The following is a 16,361-nucleotide window of genomic DNA, read 5'->3' on the forward strand; positions in this document are numbered from 1 at the left end:
TAAAGGAATTTCATTTTACATGATTTTGAAAAGAAAGCGCAATAAGCAAAAATAATGTAAAAATCAGGATGGGCGTCTTTTGCGATGAAAAGAAAAGAAATTTGTGTTTAATAATAATTTAATACAAATAATATAAAATGATACAAGTAACGTATTTACTTTATTGTTCTGTGGTATTCTATGACCTAAACCTTAAGATTTCCTTGCTAATACAGGAAATCATATGCAAAACAAAACAATATAAATATAATGGTATCCTGATGTAGGTATGTTTCACGAGATCTGAAGGTTTTCAAGATCACAAACTTGCAATATATATATAGTAAAGTTTACATCTGATGATGTTATTTATGTACATACAAAGATCTTATAATTTTAACGCAGGTACAGAAAGATCTTTGGCTTCAAAGAAATTTGATAGTGAAGAATTATCATAGGTTATCTACGTCTTCATACCCAGTAACCCGCAGCATGGTGGGAAAAAGCTCCATATCCTATGAGGAGGGAGGTTTGGCCTTGGAGTGAGTTGAAATAGGCTCATTGTCATGGGTTGAAATTTGTCTATTTATCTTCACGAGATTGTCTCGTCGGTCGTATATCAGCGCCACTGGTAGTAAGTGGACAACCATCTATACTATTACTATTACTATAATATTATAAAGCTGAAGAGTTTGTTTGTTTGAACGCGCTAATCTCAAGAACTACTGGGCCGATTTGAAAAATTCTTTCAGTGTTAGATAGTCCATTTATCGAGAAAGGCTATAGGCTATATTTTATCCCCGTATTCCTAAGGGAACGGGCACCACGCGGGTGAAACTGCGTGGCGTCAGCAAGACGTCTATAAACAGAGCAACACGTCGCAGGACAAGACACGTCCAGTGTAGCCATGAAGCCATCAACCTCAGGTGTAAGAGTTGACCTCATGTGTAACTACACCAGAAACCACGCCCTTCAATCTGAGGCGCAGCATTGCTGTCAGATGGCAGATGGCATTGCGGTAGTACGTCACCAAACGAGCTGACTGTCTGACAAATTAACCCTTAACTGCGATCTCACCTGATGTTAAGTGAAGATGCAGTCTAAGATTGAAGCGGGCTTACATGGGAGAGTAACAAGTAAAGTAAAATAAAAGTTTATGCTACCCATATTTGTGAAGGTATTATATCGGAACGGTAGAAGATGGAGGTCCTGGGTTCGATCCCCGGCTGGACCGTCGAATGAGGTTTTCTTAATTGTACCAGGCCTGGTTGGTGGGAGGCTACAGCCGTGGCTTTTTACTACCCTACCGGCAAAGACTCTAAATCGCTTGGCGGTACGCCAAGCGATTTAGCGTTCTGGTACGATGTCGTGTAGAAACCGAAAGGGGTGTGGATTTCCTCCCCCTAACAAGTTAGCCCGCTTCCATCTTAGATCGCATCATCACATACCATCAAGTGAGATTGTTAGTCAAGGGCCAACTTGTAATAAAATTAAAAAAAACTAATCCGTGCTGGGAATCGACTTGCTGCGCCAGAGAGGTCTTCAACGCTAGTAAACTTAATTAGCTAAAATAAACTAATTATCACAATCAAACTATCCATTATCCTTATCCTAGGCATACAAAAAATATTACAAAGCGTCTTCAACCAGGATTTCTTTAAGAGGAATTGTTCCAAATATTTTATTGATAAAAGCCTTGAAGATTCGTGCGCTGCTTTCTTCAACTAGTGGGTTCAGGATATCCAAAACTATTGTGGGGCTGCCGTTGAAGAATGCTGCGGCGGAGTTAGCTGTGGAACAAAATATAAAATATTAATTATATAAAATTTTTAGTTACTTTTTCTTTTCCTTATAAAAGTATAAATAACTTTAAGTAGTTTAAAAAACTAAAAACACCTTAAACAGTACGCACTAAAAATTACAAATATTGGATTTGAGTCCCATGACTATGTTTTTCGTACTGCTGACTGCAAACCCTTTCATTTGATATCCATATCATGGGGGTGGATTTCAAACAGCCAGTCCGCCATCTTAGGGAGGCCGCCATATTGGATTTGTAATGACGTAGCTTATGACTAGCTATTGTCATCAGAACTCAGAGGGTGTGCAAAATTTCATTCTAATCGAAGACCCGGAAGTGGGTCAAATTAAGATACTAAGATTTTCTTACGTACATAATTACAAGTGAAGCTGATTTAAAGCGTGTCAAAATAAATAATAATCTAATAGAACAGTTAATATACTATTAATATACTATTAATCTTGCTAGGTTATTCAAACATAGAAATCTATGAGTGGATTTGTACACCCTAATCTGGTTAGCTAGTACAGAATATATACATCAATCTAGTTTCAACTCAGAACAATAATGGAACTCCTCACGTTGCCCATTAGATTGTTAGACTGGCTGACTCTTAGATGAGAAAAGGAATACTAAGAATATTGATCGTATTTCAAAGACATGGGCAATTTTTTAAAAAATAATTCTGTAGCATGCAAAATTTCTTGGTTAGTGATTTTATGTTTTGCAAATCTGTTTTCTAACTTTTTTAATTTTTCATCAGTAACTCTATTTTGTGACGATGCTTATAAAATCAGTCTCGAATTTGTCTCTCCCTATGTTATACATATTCGAAACTCGCACTGTCGAGTATCCTTACAGAATAACGCTACTGTTTTCGAACGTATTCACTTATACCTCTGTTCCAATTTCAAGTTAGGATTTTTTTGGTTTAATAATAGATTAATAATAGTTGAATATCTTACCAGCAACAGGTCTCTCAGTGTCTTCAATAATGACCTGACCGTTGCCGATCTTCAGTTTGGTAATGATCTTGTCAGTCTGCAAGTACTCGACGCCATCTTTTACAACCGGCTTGGCGCTGCCCTTAGCAATGACTGTTATGTCAGCTAAAAAATAAGATGTTAAGTAGGCTATTAACTAAGACTTGCAACCTGGCTCAAAATAAAGTGAACTAGACATTCAAAAATTTAAAAAAATATTTGTTGTTTATTGTTTTTACTATACTCAGAAAACTTTATTTCATATGAAATAAGCTCGCACTTGACCGTGTTCTCATCTGATGGTAAGTGTGATTAAATAGAAAGCGATGGAATGGATGGAATGATCCACAAAAATAAACCTTGGAGAAGGTCAACTTTTCTCGTACGGGAAGGTAAACTGTAAGTCCCTGAAATTAGGATCTTCAGTTTAGTGAAGAGAAATAATAAATAAATAGCGGTTTATTTTTATTCATGGAATAATTATATTCGGTGCCAGAATTATTAACTAGCATAGTCTGCTCCTTCAATTGTTCATTATGGCCAACGTCCATACCATGTTGAATACACCGGTTCTCGTCCGATCACCGAAGTTAAGCAACATCGGGCGCGGTCAGTACTTGGATGGGTGACCGCCTGGGAACACCGCGTGATGTTGGCTTTCATACCATCGACGACCACCGGACATACGAGGCCTGCCACGAGACCTGATCTCATGAACCCCCCAGACACGACCGCTCCCTCGCTGCTGGCTGACGGGCGCACTCCAGCACACATCTGGTGGGCTCCACCTCGCCGAGCAGTGAGAGAAGCCCCACACAGAAGACCATCACGCCGCAGCTCCGCAGATCGCCGGCGACCTGCGCAGGCTCGATCGCAGCGCGGCGTAACACACCGGATATGACACATCCATTCTGGCACCATGGACCGCGACAGTGGTCCCACCCAGTGACCCGGCTGTAGTCGCAGGCGGCGTTTGCAACCACCGTAAGAGGCCATCGCCGAGCCGGTAACCCCGAGACCCGTGAGGGTCTGCGTGGATGATCTCTCGTCGTTGTTCATTATGCAATTTGGCGTGCCCCCAGAGGTACATAATACACATCATATATGAAAATCCCAAGAATATTTCCATAGCACGCTAAAGCTACTTGAATAGACTAGTCTTACTGCCAGGGTCTACATTTTGGCATCGTGACCGACGTGGACGCAGTAAGAGAGATGCGACCAAGTGGAGAGAACTAGACAAAATGTCGTTCAATGACGTCGGAGTTGTCCCAGTGTCATTTTTTTCGTCGCAACGCAATGAAAGTCTATTTCACGAGATTATCTCGTTGGTCGCATGTTAACACTACAGGTACGTTATAGTAGGTATTAGGTATACTGTTATATACTTACTGAAATTGCTCCTAAATTTCCCTTTCCCGCTGATGTCGAGAGCGAGGATGCGTGAGCCGCGAACGTCGTAGTCCGCTGATACGTCCAACTTGGGTATCGTCACTCGCACTTCACCTACATACTTGTTGTTCAGGTTTAGTCTGAAAGTATAACAAATACACATTTAACAATAGGAAATGAAATATAGACCTTTAATTCTTTTTTTTCTCAGTAGAAGTGTGGAGTTCGGTTATACTCCCATGAGAGGGAACATGAAGCCGTCAACCACTTCCCGATAAGGTGAAAGGCCTGACTAATGATGACTAATTAACGGTAATTAACCTATATTTTAGACGGCCTCTGTGGCGCAGTGGTATGCGCGGTGGATTTACAAGACGGAGGTCCTGGGTTCGAACCCCGGTTGGGCCGATAGAGGTTTTCTTAATTAGCCCAGATCTGGCTGGTGGGTGGTTTCGGCCGTGGCTACTTACCACCCTATCAACAAAGACGTAGCGCCATCCGATTTAGCCTTCCGGTACGATGTCCGGTGTGATGATTATAAATAAAAAGTAAAATATAAAATCTAATAGAGAAGTTACATCAAATAACGATAATACCTAACATGTTACATTTATTTTATTTTGTACACTGTTTTCAGAACGCTGTATATTGTACAAGAACTTGTATTAAAAGTAAACAGCCTTGTAATTTAATAAAATTACTAAATGTAGGACAATTTACCCATTCAATCACCTTCTTTTAGGAGAGTTGCTTCAGAATGTCGAATACTCCCAGTTATAAAGCTACGTACGTCACAAAACTTTCATGAATTTTAAATAAGACGAGTACGAATCCTGATCATCCTGACATTAGTGCGAATGGAGAAAAAAATATTTTCGTTTCTAACTGTACATTATTTGGTATTAACTCTCTTGTCTTCAGTAAAGATCCTCTTACTGAATGAATCACTTCACCTTTCTTAGTCGATTAGTTTGGACCTTAGCAGCATTGCTGGGGATTAGTACGAACGCAGAAACTCTGCTAGAGTGGAGCCCTAAGGCTGGATGAAGTAGAGAGGGAAGAAACGACACTCAGGGATTCCCCTGTAAGACTGGAAACTCGGCTTAGGGGAACATTTAGGCTGATGAGTTATAGGTACATCTGACAACCCTGTATAAGTGGAAACTACGTCCGGAATAGTATAAAAGACCAATTGTTGAGTTTCTTGCTGGTTCTTCTCAGCAGAACCTGTTTTCCAAAACGGTGTTAGTCTCTACAAATAATTAAACTCGACGTATCAAAAGTGCCTGTTTGAAATGAACGATTTTTGAAATAGAATTTGAATTGATGACGTTAGGCAGAGTGACTAAGCATAAACAAAGATTCCAAAAAACACAAGAAACAAGAAACCAAATTACAAGCAGACGAATGCATTTCATTTGTCTATACTAATATTATAAAGAGGTAAAGTTTGTAAGTTTGTAAGTTTGTCACATTCTTTAAATCGGGTAATCTTCGGAACTACTGGTCCGATTTTAAAAATTCTTTCACCAGTAGAATGCTACATTATCGAGGAGTGCTATAGGCTATATTTTATATAGGTATCATATATATTAGCTGAGTTATCACAGTTTTTGTCATACAGGTCGGACCGAAAATCCTCTTAAACAGACTTATTCGCATGCGCTGCCTTAACTATTGTGTAAAATTTAAATAAATGTATTGAGACTTTATGTATCTTTAAAAGTTCTACAAAAAAGTCCGCGACACCATATATCTATCTTCTATATATTAGCAGATATAGTACCTTTTGTGTTTTAAAAAATATTAATTTTATATACTTAGGTAGGTAGGTTTACGTCATTATTTATACAACTAAACTTTAATCATCCTTATTAAAATAAATTATTTAATAATCACAAGGATATTATGGAGATAAGATTTGCCCTTTACAGTATGTTAATTAGTTAAATAGTTTCGGAGATAGTACAAAATTTCTAAAAGACGCAGAAATTCCGCTATATGACGCCCGGCGCTTTCATTTACGTAGTTCCCGTTCCCGTGTGAAAATGGGGATCAAACATAGCCTATGACACTTGCAAATAACGTAGCTTTCTATTGGTAAAACAATTTTCCAAATCGGTCCAGTAGATCCAGAGATTACCTACAACCATATAAACTTTACCTCTTTATAATATTAGCCTAAAAGTCTCTATTTCTCTTGGTCATCCCATCACGCTCAAAGGGTCTATTTTGCTACAGGGGTAAGGTAGGTAGAGTAGTGTATGGGTGGGGTAGGGTAGGGGTAGGGTAGGGGTAGGGTAGGGGTAGAGGTAGGGTAGAGGTAGAGGTAGTATAGGGAAGTGGTAGGGTAGGGGTAGCATAAGGGTGAGATAGGGGTACGGGTGGGATAGGGGTAGGCTAGGGGTAGGGTAGAATTGGGTTGGGTAGGGTAGGGGTAAGGTAGGGGTAAGGTAGGGGTAGGGTGGGGTAGGGTAGGAGTAGGGTAGGGGTAGGATAGGCGTGATATACGGGTACGGGTGGAATAGGGGTAGGGTACGGGGAGGGTAGAGGTAGGGTGTAGGTAAGGTAGGGGTAGTAGTAAAGTTGACATCGAAATTTACGCGGACGAAGTCGCGGGCGTCCGCTAGTATTTAATATACGCATTCATTTGCGTGACATGATTTGGTAGGCTCAACTTAAGAGTTGCGAGAATACCACTGAAGCGAGGAATGTAACTAGTACATTGAGAAATTGAAATTGTGAATGTAAAAGTGTACAATATTTACATTCGCTAAGTAAATATTACAGAGTGATTCAAGTGTTTCAAAAGTGCTTTAACAAAATGTTAAAGCACTTTTGAAACACTTGAATTTATTTATTTAAATGCTTTTCAATCTAACTTACAAATTTCATAATTGAAAGTGGTATGTAATTAAAGTTGATGCCATCGAATTAATAGATAAACGACTTGTTTTTTTTAAATAATACTAGTCATACTTTCAAATTAGATAATAGATGCAATTTTAAAGATTTAGCAAATATTCGATGAGAAAAATCGAAGCTGTGTTAGATGCAACAATAATGCAACAGACTGACCCTGGAACCTTTTGACGACATGACCGTTGATCATTGAGCCATTGAGGCATAGGGCTATTGAAGTTTACTATTTTCCTATGGCAATAGTTGATGGAACAAGCAGAAAAGCCCACCCTGTCTTAAGTAGACATAAATCGCCTATAACAATACATACCTTTGGCATGCAAAGAATATGTCCTTCAATACCAAAGAACATAGAAAACGCTAAAGCTGTCGCTTAAAGGTAGGCGTTTACAGATCCACATAGTACGTATCGCATTAAATTGATTTTTCATTTTACGGTAGATTCGTGCGATCCGTAGGTACGATGCGGATCAGTGGAAGCATTTCTATGACTTTCTATACAAAGAATACTACAATCCGTTTGATGCGATACATACGATGGCGATCTGTGGACGCCTTCCATAACGCTGTACAGTGTCTGTCAACCTGAAGCTAAGATGTTAAGCCTAGATTTTTCTACCAAAGATATTTACCTTAACTTTTCAATCTTGAAGTTGGATCCTCCATATGCCTTCATATTTTTAATCGTGGCTTTCAATCTTAAGTTGTTGGCAGTTCTATCTAGCTTCAGTGTGGGTACTGAGAACGGGTCCAGCGCTGGGATGCTCACTTCAGGGATACCGTTTAGGAGTCGCGGCTTCACCACTTCCACTGCTTGTAGGATGCAGCTCTCGAGGTTTGGGTCGCTGCGTTTGCATTGTGGGAAGTCTTCGGCTGGAAATGCAAAGAAACAGCGTCTTTTATTGTTGCAATAGCCTTGATTGTGTAATTCTGAGCATAGTTTTTTTTTATTCAATGACAAATTAGCACTGGACTGCGATCTCACCTAAAGAAGGTGGAACTTGGAAGAGTTACAAGTTTAGTTATTAAAGACTGCTAACTCGCTTGGCGGCAGGTACTTCTTTTTTGTTAAGGTGGTAACTATCACTGCCGATGCCTGTAATAAGACCAGACCTGCAGGCCTATTCACTATTATGGTCTTTATTATCAACTCATTAAAATAATCATCAATTCAATTGATAAAATGTCATTTACCTACTGAGTATCCACCACCATACTTATCCACCAGTAAGCACCGGATGACATTTTTACATAGAATCTTAATCTCATATAGGTCAACTAGCGAATTAGCCTGCTGAGCCAACGAACCCAGGACCTTTTGTTGAGAGTTGCACTACCAACTGCATACCAAAATAATTTTATTGGTTTAAATAAACCGGTTAAAATTTTGTCACAGTAGACAGTAATAAACCACAAAATGATGGTATAAACCTTCCAATTCATCCGGAGTTGCCCAAGCATAAACCATAATCACGAAATCGGCTTATTAAAAAAAACCTAGTTTACGAAACGCTTCAAAATGTCTCTTATTAAGTTACAACACATCCAGTTCCGTCTTGGCTCCATGACATGGTTCTTTTACGCAATGCTTTGTTGTCCCTACTTAAACCACGAGAACCTATACTTACTCGAAGGTAGGCTTACTCGTAGGAAATGAGTAATTATAATAGAAAAGAAATATGTCTGTCAGTTATGATAAATTATTTCTATATCATGATGTTCAGCTAGAGTATCTCTTGACAAAGCTCATTTTATAGACCAGGCGCTGTGAGCATGTGAGTGTTCTTAATCCGAAGACCGCATTCTTATTACAGTTTTGAATTCGGAAAAGTATGCAGATTAAGATTTTGTATGCTGTCTGGGGGTCTGATGTTTAATTTTTTTACTAGTGGACGATCACGACTTTACCCGCTAGCAATCCGTGAGATTCAGATTTTCACAAATCCCTCGGGAACCATGGATTTTTTCCATTCTAAATTTCTGCCAAATCGATTCAGTAGCCGCAGCGCAGAGAAGGAGAATCACTTACACACTTACACAATTATACACAAACTTTCGTTTTTATAATTACAGTGTGATTATACCCTTTTTGATATCGAGTATATGGACTGAATAAAATGCTTAAACAGATTCCGGTCTTCGAGTTATGCACACACATCCTCTCAACGCCTGGTCTATTACTGATTTATCTATATATAAATTAATCGAACTCAAAGTTTTAAAGATTTAAAGGCATAGATCGTTAGGTCGCCTTTATTAAAAAGTATACCCTTCCGGCAAAGACGTACCGCCAAGCGATTTAGCGTTCCGGTACGATGTCGTGTAGAAACCATAAGGGATGTGGATTTTCATCCTACTCCTTACAAGTTAGCCCGCTTCCATCTTAGATTGCATCATCACTTGTACACAGGTGAGGTTGTAGTCAAGGACTAACTACTTATAGAATAAAAAAAACCTTTATTATAAAGTATATTATCTATTGAGATAATAATACTTTTGGAGTAAGTAAGTAGGTAGACTTCAGCTACTATTAAAGGTTCTGGTCCCTTAAAACCTGCTATCTACCATAGCCACCATAGTTCAAACTCCACAATGGGCTACCACACTTATCTATAAAAAGACCATACTCATAGACAAACTTTTAGCCTTCATGAACTAAGTATGACTTGCTGGCAATATTAACAAGCAACACATGTAAATAAATAGCATGTAAATCATAGATAAAATCACTTGTACGTATAAACGTGGGTGAATTGGCCGAAATATTATATGACCGGAAGATGAACTACGAGTATAACAAGTAGGTATATCTACACATAGACAATGACCGTGACAATGATCGTCCGATTCAATTTTTACATGCATAATGACTTTACATGAAACATTTGCTATTCAAATTGTAAATGTACAGTTTCAATTTCAACGATATTATTATAAAGGGAAGACTTGATTGTTTGCTTGGTAGTTACGTATTTACTTAGTAACTTATCGGAAAGCTTCATTTTCACCGAGTAATCTCCGTATTTTCACGCAAATGGGAACTACGCGGGTGAAACCACGGGATATTATGTGTTAATAATATTTTGGATGGTGAAAGGCTTCGGCCGTAGCTAGTTGCCACCCTACCGGTAAAGACGTACTGCCAAGCGATTTAGCGTTCCATTATTATTGTAGTCAAGGGCCAAATATTCCACAAAACTTCTAGATTATTGAAAACTTGTAGTGAAGCGAATATTTTACTCTTTCTGAGAAAGAAAGAAAGGTATACTTAAATGGATATTTTGAAAATAAAAGTTTCCTTTCAAAAAACCTAAAATTTTTGGATTTGTGTTATTGATATTACGATGGATTGCGATACCCAGACTTTATATCTTATTTTGTGCAAGACTAGCAGACGCCGCATGGTTTCACCCGCGTTGTTCCCCATTGGCGTTTATAGCAGGGGGGCCGGGTGGGCCGTGCCCACCCTAGAATGGACCTGTGCCCACCCTAGGATTCTGGGCTACCGATACGGAATTCTATTATATGTTATATTATAAATATGATACTAATAATAGACTTGATGTCGGGGGCCAGGCCCACCTTAGGAAACAATCTTAGATACGCCAATGTTGTTCCCGTTCCCGTATCAATACGGGGATAAAGTATTGCATATAGCACTCGGGTATAGTGTAGCTTCCCAATAATAAAAGAAATTTTCAAATCGGTTCAGTTGTTTCAGAGCCTATTCAATGCAAACAAACAAACAATGAAGTGTTTCCTCTTTATAATATTATTATAGATGTAAATTTGTCAGCCTTAACGCTTTGACTAACGTCGCCATAGCGCTTTTCCCCTGGGCCACTTGCTAACAAATTCTTTCTGAAACCTTTTATAAGGGTTTTATATAAATTGAGACGGCTAGATGGAAAACTAATATCGTCACTTCTGCAGTTGACCCTCGAACCGCTCAAATTTCAACCGCCAATGAACCAGTATCTAGTACATAAAATACGTGTACCTACATAATGAGCCCTGACATTTTGCGCACTGTTCTATATTATAACATACTAGGTTGCCCTAAACTGGTCTTTTCAGAAACAATAACTTGTGAAAGTACCTTAGTCCTTGCCCAGTTAAGTACCTAAGTGGTTTCGTTGCGCGAATTTAGTTTGATTCGTACTCGTTTATGATACTATTGTCTTTTTTACTATTATTTCTTTTCTATTTTGTTTTGTGTTAAATATTTTGGCCTTTATTATATTTGTATTTGATGTCAATGGCAATGTATATGAATTAAATGACCTACAAGTTTTATTTGAATGGTAACTCATGACACAATCTGATAGAACGAATACACAGTTGGTAATTGGTAGGCATGCATAATTTGGAGTAGAGCTGTGATAGCCCAGTGAATATGACCTCTGCCTCCGATTCCGGAGGGTGTGGGTTGGAATCCGGCCTGAGGCATGCACCTCCTACTTTTCAGTTGTGTGCATTTTAAGGAATTAAATATCACGTGTCTCAAAAGGTGAAGGAAAAACATCGTGAGGAAACCTGCATACCAGTGGTTTTTCTTAATTCTCTGCGTATGTGAAGTCTGCTAATCCGCATTGGGCCAGCGTGGTGGACTATTGGCCTTACCCCTCTCATTCTGAGAAGAGACTCGAGTTCAGCTTAACCATGCTGTATATGCCTATAATTTTCTATCGACAACTACACTGCGATTCAGAGTGAATACGACAGCAATAAGCATTGTGGTACTCCTAACAGAAACATACATAAATGAACATTATTATACTATTAATTATACAGAAATGAGCATTATAGTAGTACTTCCCCAGATAAACTCCGTCTGAGTTAAACGTTTACTACTTTGCAATAGTTGCATCCGCCCGAGCATCTGTAACTCTTAACGCAGTAAATGAATCAAAACAAACTCACGTAAAATCTTAGCATATCCGGCGACAGCATACACAGCAAGCACTAATAAAGCCTTCATTGTGAATAATCTAAATACTAAAATTAGGTCCAAGTGTGATAGTAACTAGCGACACAACACGAATGCGCCGGCGCGCCGGTTCGCCCAATATTTGTATGAAAGGAAAGGTGGTCCGCCCCGAGACGGTTGGGCAATTGCAAGGAAAATAATCAAAATCTTCTGGGAACTCTTTGATAATGTGCATGTATTTTTTTCCATACTTCCTTGTATAAGTAGTGCGCTATACGGAACTTAAAAGATCACGGTTTCGATCGTGTTTTGATTGTCTTTCCGTAATATGAGAAATTAACAAGGTAAATACTTCGTTCAGATTATAATATAATGTTTATAATTAAATCTTTCTCATTTTATATAACATATATAATATTTTTTTTTTACTTTTAATATTGAACTTGCCACTAACTTATTCCACGTATTAATTAATCATAATTGGTAGTTCTACAAAGCTATATACCAAGACGAAGTTAGTTATTGAACAATGTATGTATTAACGAGGTTTGAAATCCAATAATATTTACGTAATATACTTAGATAATCTTTTTAACATAAAAATGGAACCGATTTCAAAGACGTTGTATTTCAGTTATTTCGATTTTAACACAAAGTTACTGTACAGATTTTCTTGAAAATGAAATGGAACCAACCTGGAAATATATTCTTTCAAACAAAAAAAAATTTGGCAAAATTGGTTAAAAAAACATAAGCGTCGAATTGAGAATCTCCTTTTTTGAAGTCGATTAAAAACAGTTGCTTTTTTTAGAATGAATACAATAAGAAACTTAAGCTGACTTATCCTAATAACTATACAAATCATGCCCACGTGGAATGGTGGCAAGAATACTGGCTGCATTTTCGCGCTGGACAGCCAGGCTGATCCTTTGCGCAAAAAAATTGCCAGCCCTTCTGTCACCAGTCGAGGCAACTAGCCGCGGTGAAATGATTCGATAAAATTTTTTGGCACTGCGACACCATGGCCCAAGGGTATCCACGGAAAAATTACTTATTATCAATTAATGATTTGAAAGTTACTCTAAGTGTTTTAAAAGAGATATTATAACAATAAAATTATTAGAACAGCTTAATATTACGTTGTTAATATTTAATTATTTATTTATTTATATATTAATTTATTAGCGAGAGTTCGTTAAGCTTGACTGTAAATGATCTAAATATGATCGACACACGCTAACAACTTACGCTACGTTACCATAACGCGCAATAAAAAGACTAAAAGTATCTGGCACTAGTTCCGTGCCGAGTTACATAAAGAGCGTACTACTGACCGCTCAATCACATTACCTAATAACCGTATTATTTCACTGCAGTGATAAAATAAAACCATATTCGTAGGTACTAATGTTTTTCCAATTTCCATTTCCGCCACACTGAAATTTAAGAATTTTTCCATTTTCCTAGCAAGAAAACGCATACATTAACTAAGATTTTTCAAAGTTGTTTTTCGATTTCATTTCCTCTGTCTGATCTTAATGATTTGCGTAAATCAAAAATAGGCACCTGAAAATATTAGAGGTAGGAGTTTTGTTTGGTTATACTTTGTTACTGTTTGTTATTTATAGGTGCCTTGATAGCCCAATGGATATGACCTCTGCCTCCGATTCCGGAGGGTGTGGGTTCGAATCCAGTCCACCACCTCCTCCAACTTTACCACCGCAGCACCTCCAACTTTTCAGTTGTGTGCGTTTTAAAAATTAAAATCACGTGTCTCAATCGGTGAAGGAAAACATCGTGAGGAAACCTGCATACCAGAGAATTTTCTTAATTCTCTGCGTTTGTGAAGTCTGCCAATCCGCATGCCTCTCATTCTGAGAGGAGACTCGAGCTCAGCAGTCAGCCGAATATGGGTTGATGACGACGACGATACTTTGTTATTACACTTTCTCACTCACCCCAAAAATAACCTAGCTGTAACATAAGTTATTGAGAGTAAACTAACAAATTACAAATAATCGTAAATTCAATTTTATGCAAATGCCTATTCAATGCAAACAAACAAACAATGAAGTATTTGGTTTACAAAATTTGTAACCAAAACTTTCTTTACACTTTTATAAGAGTTTTCTTAAAAATAGAAGCCGTGGCTAGATGGAAAACTACTTTCGTATATAGCTAAATTAATCCTTCATGTAGTTTTACGAAATATTCTATTCAAATACTAGCAACCTTGAAACTTGGAACTTATAATCTTTGCTAATGCGGCCGTTTACAGCAACCAAATATTGTATAAATAAATTATTTTGCATTAAAGTTTATTGGGTATAACATCTAAATTTATCTTTAAACACGAATAAGAAATATTTTGGCTCTACATGCTTTAATTTCTTTAATATCTACTTGTATTATGTTTTAATAATACAAGTAGATATTTAAAAGTCAGGCAATCGCAGGCTTGATATGAAAGACTCCTGCAACAAATTTCCCACATTGCTTCATATACTATTAAATATGATATGACAAAAATAAGGGTTCATTTACACAAGCAGCACGTTGACAACAGCAGAGGCAACAGCTTGCGACGAGTGCCACCGACGACTGCAGTCGCCGACGTTTCGGCGGCAGTCGACTGCAGTGGTAAAAGAGAGTACGTATGACTTTGCAAACTATAAGTATGACGTACATAAGTCATACTTATGCAAAGTCAACTTGGGGTTCATTAGCACGAATAGCACGTTGCCAACGACGATTGCAGTCGCCGACGTTTCGGCGGCAGTCGACGGCGTTTCGGCGACAGTCGACTTCAGTGGTAAAAGAGAGTACGTATGACTTTGCAAACTATAAGTATGACGTACATAAGTCATACTTATGCAAAGTCAACTTGGGGTTCATTTGCACGAATAGCACGTTGCCAACGACGATTGCAGTCGCCGACGTTTCGGCGGCAGTCGACGGCGTTTCGGCGACAGTCGACTTCAGTGGTAAAAGAGAGTACGTATGACTTTGCAAACTATGAGTATGACGTACATAAGTCATACTTATAGCAGTTTGCAAAGTCAACTTGGGGTTCGTTTACACGAATAGCACGTTGCCAACGGCAGAGGCAAGTGCTACCGACGATTGCAGTCGACTGCCGCCGAAACACCGTCGACTGCTGCCGAAACGTCGGCGACTGCAGTCGTCGGTAGCACTTGTGGGTAGCAGCTGCCTCTGCTGTTGGCCGTTCCGTGTAAATGAACCCTAAGTTGACTTTGTAAACTGCTATGAGTATGACATAAGAACGTCATACTCATAGTCTGCAAAGTCATACGTACTCTCTTTTATAACATAGCAGTATAAACTGACATGTACGATGTATAAGTTCATAAGAGTAGGTATGTCCATAATTCATATAAATTAAGCGAGAGTATAGAGATTAAAGAGTGTTCAAGTGTAGACACAAAAACTATTAGGTATTTCCTAACTATTGGCCATGTGGCCATCTAGTATGTACCTACATTGAGGTTTGCAGTATTTGCAGGTTGCAAATATGCATTAAATAAGTAAACTAACTGTGTACTTAACTGCTCCACTGAATTCCGGTCAAGGTGCTATTGATATAATATTTAGCATGTTTAAACTTGATAGTAGTCTCTTAGTTGATTGATTTAACTGAATACTTAATAAAAGTTTAATAAGGACTGTACCTGCCTGTATTACATACAGTAAGTGATACAGGAAATGTCGGATTCGTAACTTCGATAAACTGAACGCATATGGATCAGTAAAAATCTGTCTGTCTGTATGTTCGTTCGAGAAACTAACTAACGACGGCAACAAACTATTCGACGGATTTTAACGAAACTCGGTACACTTATTCTTCGTACTCCTGGGCTGGTTAAAGTAAACTTTTCATCACGCTACAATCAATAGGAGCAGAGCCAGTGAAGGGAAATGTTGGGAAAATGGAATAAGTTACTCCATTTTTACAGCGATACTTCTGTAAGGGCTGGATTAAAAAGTTCTAAGGGCGGACGAAATCGTGGGTGTCCGCTAGTATAATAATAAGTAGGCTACTTTATAACCAACTTCAAAAAGGAGGATTCAACTGGTGGCCAATTTACATAGGAAATATTGGTCGAGAATTTAAGTTTTTCTAGGCTCTCCTACGACATAGACAAAGTTCAGCTTTGTGGGTTCCTTTGCATTTGTAGTAACTTTATTGTGTACTTCAAGTGGTTTTCGAGATTTTGTGACGAGTGATCTTTCGCTTTTATATATTTAGATAACTTTACAAACAGATTCAAATCCAAACGGACTTCTGATTTGGATTACTGTCGTTGTGAAATTTTCTATTTTCGATATTTATCCA

The 16,361-nt window shown here is 38.2% G+C and overlaps 1 protein-coding gene and 1 non-coding gene across 2 annotated transcripts; one reads left to right on the forward strand and one right to left on the reverse strand.

Moving 5' to 3' along the window:
* Positions 1-100: 100 nt before the first annotated feature.
* On the reverse strand, positions 101-12,161 carry LOC128198072 (circadian clock-controlled protein daywake-like). Its single transcript, XM_052881359.1, has 5 exons — positions 12,001-12,161; positions 7,710-7,950; positions 4,156-4,295; positions 2,746-2,889; positions 101-1,769 (listed from the first exon to the last, which is right to left on the reverse strand). The coding sequence occupies exons 1-5, from the start codon at positions 12,056-12,058 to the stop codon at positions 1,609-1,611; spliced, it is 744 nt and encodes a 247-aa protein (XP_052737319.1). The 5' UTR covers positions 12,059-12,161; the 3' UTR covers positions 101-1,608.
* Positions 3,303-3,421, forward strand: LOC112052904 (5S ribosomal RNA). The gene has a single exon (XR_002887340.1). It is a non-coding gene; the product is annotated as a 5S ribosomal RNA (ribosomal RNA).
* Positions 12,162-16,361: the final 4,200 nt, after the last annotated feature.

Source organism: Bicyclus anynana, chromosome 4 (assembly GCF_947172395.1).
Source record: "Bicyclus anynana chromosome 4, ilBicAnyn1.1, whole genome shotgun sequence".
Classification (NCBI taxonomy): Eukaryota; Metazoa; Arthropoda; class Insecta; order Lepidoptera; family Nymphalidae; genus Bicyclus; species Bicyclus anynana.

Bases quoted from the DNA above. Each gene is read 5' to 3' on its own strand.
- LOC128198072 (XM_052881359.1), bottom strand. From the start codon at position 12,058: ATGAAGGCTTTATTAGTGCTTGCTGTGTATGCTGTCGCCGGATATGCT. The intron at 7,951-12,000 runs GTGAGTTTGTTT...TTGCATTTCCAG, and splicing joins CGGATATGCTAAGATTTTAC to CCGAAGACTTCCCACAATGC. The intron at 4,296-7,709 runs GTAAATATCTTT...TTATACTTTCAG, and splicing joins TTCAAGATTGAAAAGTTAAG to ACTAAACCTGAACAACAAGT.